Source organism: Microcaecilia unicolor, chromosome 2 (assembly GCF_901765095.1).
Source record: "Microcaecilia unicolor chromosome 2, aMicUni1.1, whole genome shotgun sequence".
Taxonomy (NCBI): Eukaryota; Metazoa; Chordata; class Amphibia; order Gymnophiona; family Siphonopidae; genus Microcaecilia; species Microcaecilia unicolor.
Window position 1 is genome coordinate 3,934,508 of NC_044032.1, and position 7,906 is coordinate 3,942,413.

Below are 7,906 nucleotides of genomic sequence, written 5' to 3' on the forward strand. Positions count from 1 at the left end.
TTCTGTTCCTCCCTTCAGCAATTTAAGCCAAAACTTGAGACATACCTCTGTTGGGATGCCTATAGCTGACCCCTGTCTCACTTTGGGGTTCTTGACAGCTTGCCTGAAATAGACCTTTTCCACCACCCCCTGCTTTCCTATCAATTATTCTAGTTTCACCCCTTCCCCCCATCATCCTCCAACCTATCTTACTTCTTCTCTCATCCCTTTGATTATTATGTAGCTGCCTCAGTTATTGCCGTTGAATGGGCGGGGTAGAAGTCTTCAATAAACCACCACCATTTCTTACCCTGCTTAAACTCATGGCTTCTTTGCCCCCGACGAGAGCTTCCCAACAGGCAGCTTCCGCCACAAGAGGCTCCTCAATGTTGCTGCAGCAGGCAGATGCAGCGGGGAGTTGAAGACCGGGGGGAGACAAGGCCACCTCAAGCCCCAAAGGGTCGGGCTGTCCTTCACCCGAATCCAATGTGGAGACCATCCTCCTGGAAACTTGTAATGGGGTTTTGGTGGCATACCTCCAGATTGATTGCTGCATGGGGGAATAAGTCTTAGTCGCTGGGGAACAATCATGACCACCCCTTTCTGTTTAGTATGTGGCATAACTCAGGAGAGATCAAAGAAAAACAGCAGCAAACTCCAATACTCAGGTTGCACCGCCAGCTCACACCGCCAGCTAGGCCAACTCCCACCAGCTGTGCCTTTTAAATTTGTGATGTCACTTTTCTCCCCAGGATAATCTGCTACTCTTACAATCTGTGGTGTTAAAATGTCACCAGGATTCACCATTGCTCTTGTCAAGCTCATCGAGAGTTATGGGTTATGGGTTAATTTATTTGTTACTAGTAAAAAAGGCCCGTTTCTGTAGGCAAGGAAACAGGCCTTAGGCAGCCAATTCCCCCCCCCATGCTACGTCCCCCTCGACCCACCCCCTCCCGCGAACCTGTCGATCCCCCCCCGGAACGCCGAAAACTGCCGCCACCGCCGTTGTTGTGCTACCTTCCCTTCCCGTAGGTTCTTCAATTATCTTCTTAGAAAGTTTAACTCCGTGCGTCCTGACGTCAGACGTTAAACTTTCTAAGAAGATGATTGAAGACCTACGGGAAGGGAAGGGAAGGTAGCAGAACAACGGCGGCGGCAGTTTTCGGTGTTCCGGGGGGGGGGGGATCGACAGGTTCGCGGGAGGGGGTGGGTTTCGAGGGGGCCATAGACTGGGGGGGGGGGGGTGACAGCTGATTCCGAGGCGCGTGTTTCCCTACTCCTCCCCTTGCCTTGGATATCAGCTGTGTTGACGTCAGTGACGTCCGTGCGTGTCTGCCTCGCAGACCAACTTGCAGCCAGGGAGCCACGGCCCAAGCAATAGAACGTTAGAGGTGAGAATTATTATATAGGATACTTCCTGTAAGGAATAGTAAGAACCTACCCAAACGACAGTGAACTAATTAAAATGACATGTCAAAAATGTTTTGAAGTGGTGGAAATTCATCAGTAAGGACTCACCTGAACCGAGAGCTTAACATAACACTGCCAAAATCAAAGGCACTTCAATGTGCTCTCCTTACATCACAGAAATTTCCACTTGCTTTAAAATGTCAATGAAATGTGTCCATAATTGAAAACAGAGAAGGGCGACAAAGATGATACAGGAGATGGGACGACTTCCCTATCAGGATAGGTTGAAGAGGCTGGGGCTCTTCAGCTTGGAGAAAAGGTGGCTGAGGGGAGATATGATAGAGGTCTATAAGATAATGAGTGGAATGGAACGGGTCGATGTGGAGCGTCTGTTTACGCTTTCCAAAAATACTAGGACAAGGGGGCATGCGATGAAGCTGCAGTGTGGTAAATTTAAAACGAATCGGAGGAAACTTTTCTTCACTCAACGCGTAGTTAAACTCTGGAATTCGCTGCCGGAAAAGGTGGTTAAGGCGGTTAACTTAGCGGACTTCAAAAAGGGTTGGACGGCTTCCTGGAGGAAAAAAGCCATAGAACGTTATTGAATGGATGAGGGAATAATACAATATTTCTAGGATGGGCGGGACAAATTGCTTGTTCTTTTGGCCGCCGTTGGTAACAGGGTGCTGGGCTCAATGGACTCTTGGTCTGTCCCAGCATGGCGATGCTTATGTACTTATGTACTTATCGAATATGAAATTTTATCCAAATGACAACCATCACTCAGAAAATATATATATATATGAGACGCTGAGTACATCAAACAGACACTTATCTGAATAAATTAGAGTAGGATGCTGCTCGATAGTGTCGTCTTCCCCAGGAGCAGATAACCTCTAGAGCAAACTAGGGCGTCCTGCAATATTCAGCCATGGTGTTGTCTGCTACACAGTTTCAAGATGGCGGACCGGCAGCATCACTCTGCAGAATTAAATTAATAATTAGAAGATGATGTCACACAATAACTTTATTAAAATTTAATAAAATTAAAGCACAGCAGTCTACTACTACTACTATTTAACATTTCTAAAGCGCTGCTAGGGGTTACGCAGTGCTGTACAGTTTAACAAAGAAGGACAGTCCCTGCTCAAAGGAGCTTACAATCTAAGGACAAAAATGCAGTCAATCAAATTGGGGCAATCTGGATTTCCTGGATAGAGGTCCAATGGTTAGGTGCCGAAAGTGACATTGAAGAGGTGGGCTTTGAGCAGGGATTTGAAGATGGGCAGGGAGGGGGCTTGGCGTATGGGCTCAGGGAGTTTATTCCAAGCATAGGTTGAGGCGAGGCAGAAAGGGCGGAGCTTGGAGTTGGCGGTGGTGGAGAAGGGTACTGAGAGGAGGGATTTGTCCTGTGAGCGGAGGTTACGGGTAGGGGCGTAGGGGGAGATGAGGGTAGAGAGGTAATGAGGGGCTGCAGATTGAGTGCATTTGTAGGTTAGTAGGAGAAGCTTGAATTGTATTCGGTACTTGATCGGAAGCCAGTGAAGTGACTTGAGGAGAGGGGTGATATGAGCATAACGGTCTAGGCGGAAGATAAGACGGGCAGCAGAGTTCTGAATGGATTGAAGTGGGGATAGATGGTTAAGAGGGAGGCCAGTGAGGAGTAGGTTGCAGTAATCAAGGCGAGAGGTGATGAGAGAGTGGATGAGAGTTCGGGTGGTGTGCTCGGAGAGGAAGGGGCGAATTTTGCTGATGTTATAGAGAAAGAAGCGACAGAGTTTGGCTGTCTGCTGGATGTGGGCAGAGAAGGAGAGGGAGGAGTCGAAGATGACTCCGAGGTTGCGGGCAGATGAGATGGGGAGGATGAGGGTGTTGTCGACTGAAATAGAGAGTGGAGGGAGAGGAGAAGTGGGTTTAGGTGGAAAGACAATGAGCTCGGTTTTGGCCATGTTCAGTTTTAGGTGGCGGTTGGACATCCAGGCAGCGATGTCGGATAAGCAGGCTGATACTTTGGCCTGGGTTTCCGCTGTGATGTCTGGTGTGGAGAGATAAAGCTGGGTGTCGTCGGCATAAAGATGATATTGGAAACCATGAGATGAGATCAGGGAGCCCAGGGAAGAGGTGTAGATTGAAAAAAAGAAGGGGTCCAAGGACAGATCCTGAGAAACTCCAACAGAGAGCGGGATGGGGGTGGAGGAAGAACCATGAGAATGTACTCTGAAGGTACGGTTGGAGAGATAGAGGAGAACCAGGAGAGGACAGAGCCCTGGAACCCAAATGAGGACAGTGTAGCAAGAAGTAAATATGATTGACCGTGTCAAAAGCAGCGGATAGGTCGAGGAAGATGAGGATGGAGTAGTGACCTTTGGATTTAGCAAGGAACAGGTCATTGCAGAATTTAGTGAGTGCCGTTTCTGTCGAGTGAAGAGGGTGAAACACCGGATTGGAAGCGGATCAAGGATGGCATGAGAGGAGAGAAATTCAAGGCAGCGGCTGTGAACGGCGCGGTTCAAGTATCTTGGAGAGGAAGGGTAGGAGGGAGATGGGGCGGTAGTTGGAAGGACAGGTAGGGTCTAGTGATGGTTTTTTGAGAAGTGGTGTGACTACGGCATGTTTGAAGGTGTCGGGGACAGTTGCAGTGGAGAGAGAGAGGTTGAGGATATGACAGATGGGGGGGGGGGGGTGACAGTAGGAGAGATGGTGTTTAGTAAGTTGGTGGGGATGGGGTCAGAGGTTTACAAAAATAAATAAAACTTAAGTAGGAAAAAATATGAGAAACACTAAGGGGTCCTTTTACTAAGCCACGGTAAAAAGTGGCCTGCGGTAGTGTGAGTGTGTCTTTTGAGCGCACGCTGGGCCACGTTTTACATCTAGGAAAAAGGGCCTTTTTTAAGGGGTCGGAAAATGGATGTGCGCTCAAATTGAAGCCAGCACGTGTCCATTTTTGGCCTGAGACCTTACTGTCACCCACTGACCTAGCGGTAAGGTCTCATGCGCTACCTGCGCAGTAAGCACGCAGCACATGCCAACTGCTGTTTACCGCCAGGTAAGTGGCCCGCGGTAGAAAATTATTTTGTACTGCGGGATTCAGCACGCGCCAGATTTGGAATTACCATCCGGCTCACACGCTAGCTGGGCGGTAGTGCCGAGTTGGCGCATACTGTATGCACGTAGGCCCTCCCATTCCTTTGTAAAAGTACCCCTGAAGGAGGTCTAGTTTACAATGGTATCATAAATAGAATACTAACAAATGAAAGGGGGGTAGGGGAGTGAGAGGGCACAGCAGTCAGTGTTAGGATCAGCAGACGGAGGAAGCTGTAACAATTCAATAATTAATCAGATGGGTAAGCTATGAGTGTGTGTCTTCAAAGCCCTTTTACATTTTTGATGCGAGGTTTCTAGATGGATAGAGAGGAAGGCTGTTCCACATGGCAGGAAAATAAACTTGTATATATGAGGGGATAACCGTAAGATTCTGATGACTACTGGTACTCCTTATCACTTCTATGGTGCTACTAGAGACGTACGCAGTGCTGTACACTTGATGAGTGGAGCGAAGGGCATAAGTTGGTTTATAAGGAATCAACAAGTTAGAGGAATGGTGCATAGCCAGAGTAAAAGAATTGATGTACCAGCGTAAGGGTCTTGAAAGACATGATGTAAGTATTTTGAACAAGTTGGAACTTCCTTATTTGAACCTGGGGCAAGCCTTGATATAGGGAGTTACAGTAGTCTATTACATGATAATACTAAAGAATGAATTAGAAGATGAAGTGCAGAAGAAGACAAATAGTATGTAGTTGTCTAATTTTGCAATACTAGAAATTTGTGCATTAAAAGGTAAATGAGAATCCAGGATTTCTCCCAGTACTTTGGTGTCCTTTAATTGAATTGTGTTGTCTTTAATAGCAGGAGCGATACATTTGAAGATGGTCTATGCACAAAACCCCTGACGCAGGCGGTTTCACCGAAATGTGGACCGTGTCGAATCTATTTAACAAAGCCCTGATTTGACACCCCTATTCTTGTACTTCACAGACTTAATTAAAAGCAATTTCCAAGCACACCTTGATAAGTTGCTTCTATGTGTTGCATCTTATGAACTTCGCAAGTACTATGGCGAACACTAGCAGTACTGTTATGGTATGTGGAAAATATACCCAGTTGTGTATTACCATCTAACAGCTTTATGGAGATAGGTATTGAAGTAAAATGCTCAATGTGATGTAGAAACATTGCTTCGAACAGAAATCCGCAATAGCGGAGAACTCAATGATCCCATGTGGATACACAAGACAACAGGTGAAAGTGGGAAAAAGACCACGGATTCCAGAAGCAAAAGAGACAATCTCGAGTTGTAAATGTTTATTGATTAAAAAAAAACTCAACACAACGCTGTGTTTCGGCCACAAGACCTGCCTCAGGAATCTTACTATTTGTGGAATATACGTCAAGATTTCTGAAATGAAGCACTTCCAAAAGAATCAGATAAAAAGTGGTCTTGACAAAGACCTTTTGGGATAAGAAATGCGTTCTTCTTGTCTAGTGAGAATAATGTAGAGAAACGATGCTAACAAATGGTCATTTGAAAAATTCAATCTTCCTGTAAAGATCTCCTTGCAGCACAATGACTCCTCTAGGTAGGCAGAATTTACTCATCCAGCCAGTTGAGACTTATATTATCTCCCCTCATGTCTCCTTCATATTATACAATCCTCAACTTTGATAGCCAATTTCCCATAAGAAACGCAAATTCACTTTTTCATTTTCAGAGCACACTGTTGGCCAAGAAACAGCAGAAGCTTCGACTTCACCAACACATCCTCACGTGAAGAATCAATTTCAGTCTCGTAAGTAACACTAACTACAAACCAGATGTATTTTACACTTTTGTGTCCAGGGCCACCGAGATGGGGGGGGGCAGTGGGGACAAATTTCCTCGGGCCCGGGCCTCCAAGGGGGGCCTGGCACCGCAGTCCCCTCCACCCGCCCCCTCCTCTGTCCACCACCGGACCGGGCCCCCTGAATTCAAATCATAGTGCCTCACCTCAACCTCGCTTCCGTGTGAAAGAAGCGCAGCAGCAGCAGTCTGCAAATAGCCTCCCTTCGGGCCTTCCCTTCCTGTGTCCCGCCCTCGTCTGACGTAACGGAGCGAGGTCGAGGTGAGGCGCTATGATTTGAATTCAGGAGGACCCAGCCCGGTGGTGGATGGAGGGGGGGCCGCGACAACGATGACCTGGGGGGGGGGGGGGGGGGGGGGGGGGGGGGGGGGAGCCCCGGCCCAGTCTCTCAGCGGCCCTGTTTGTGTGTATAAAGCTTAGTTATTATTAAAGTGTCAGCATATAAAGGCCTTAGAAGTATTTGCAAAGGGGGCAATTCTATAAATTTTACCAAGATGTAGGCGCCACAATGGGGCATGCTTAGTGCCAATTCTATAACGGCTTCAGGGCATGCCTAATCCATTATAGAATATTAGTGTAATCCCCTGTTAAACTGGGATTACTAATGAGAGTGAGTCCGTGGTAGAGAGTCACTGAGGGGAGTGACTGGGAGGTCCCTGGGTGGAGGAAGCCCCAGTCCAGTGGGAGTGATTAGGGAATAAGATGAATAAAGATAGTGCATATGTTGGGTGAGTGACCATTCTGGGAGGAGTTTGGAGGGGTAAAAGTTTTTGCCTGTGTAAGCATAGGGTCCTTGGTTGCCTAGAGGTTTTAGGATCACCTGCAAACCCCTACCAAGTGACCAGTGAGGAGACAAGGGGTCCTGGATTGCAAAGTCAAGCTTGTGAAATTAAGGAGCAGTTATGTCCCATTCACAGTAACTGGAGAAGGAGCCAGAGCTTCAGGAGGTTTTGGGAGTCCTGCCCACAAGCGGGATTCCAGGCAGGAAGGTGCCAGCTCAAGGCCGGGGTGTAGCCCTGCAAGGTGCATCCATGGAAGGAGGACAGCCAGAAAGGTCTGTGCCTGATGGAAGTGGAGAGAGTTGAGAAAGGAGAAATATAGCCCTTGAGGTATATCTGGCTTCCAGGATAGGCATGGACAGTGGTGTCTCTTGATATGTACATAGCCTTGTAAATAACCCCAAGGACAGTGATAAAGGTGTTCCCCTGAGAGCAACAGAAGTCTGGATTTAACTTATTTAGAAGCTAATTAAATGACTGGTTGGAGATAAATTCAGTTCACCACCTGCCTGTTGCAGAACATTCAATAAATGTTGAGTTGTTTACGCCTCTGGAGTGCAGCGTGGTTCCTAGACTTCAGAGCTGAGTGGAACCGAGAGTGCAGAAGTGTCTCCCAAACCTTCGGATCGCTATTCTGGACTATCTACCCACTCACAGCTTTACTGGAGACTGATTGCAGGCCTGAGTGGGGTGAGAACGTATTGAATGAGCGGTGTATATTTAACTGCCTAGGAGTGGAGCTAGAACCAGGTGAGACCCGTGTTACACTAGCATAAAGGCATGTTGGCACCCCAAAACTTCAGCGTACCCACTTATGGCAGGTGAATGGCTGGTGTA

At 47.5% G+C, this 7,906-nt stretch overlaps 1 protein-coding gene across 1 annotated transcript in view; it reads left to right on the top strand.

Annotated features, from left to right (window-relative positions):
• The window catches only part of LOC115461767, a 40,145-nt gene extending 33,898 nt beyond the window's left edge, over positions 1 to 6,247 (top strand). Inside the window, exon 5 of the mRNA XM_030191812.1 lies at positions 6,162 to 6,247. Within this exon, the coding sequence (XP_030047672.1) occupies positions 6,162 to 6,247 (86 nt within the window). The remainder of the gene's footprint in view (positions 1 to 6,161) is intronic.
• Positions 6,248 to 7,906: the final 1,659 nt, after the last annotated feature.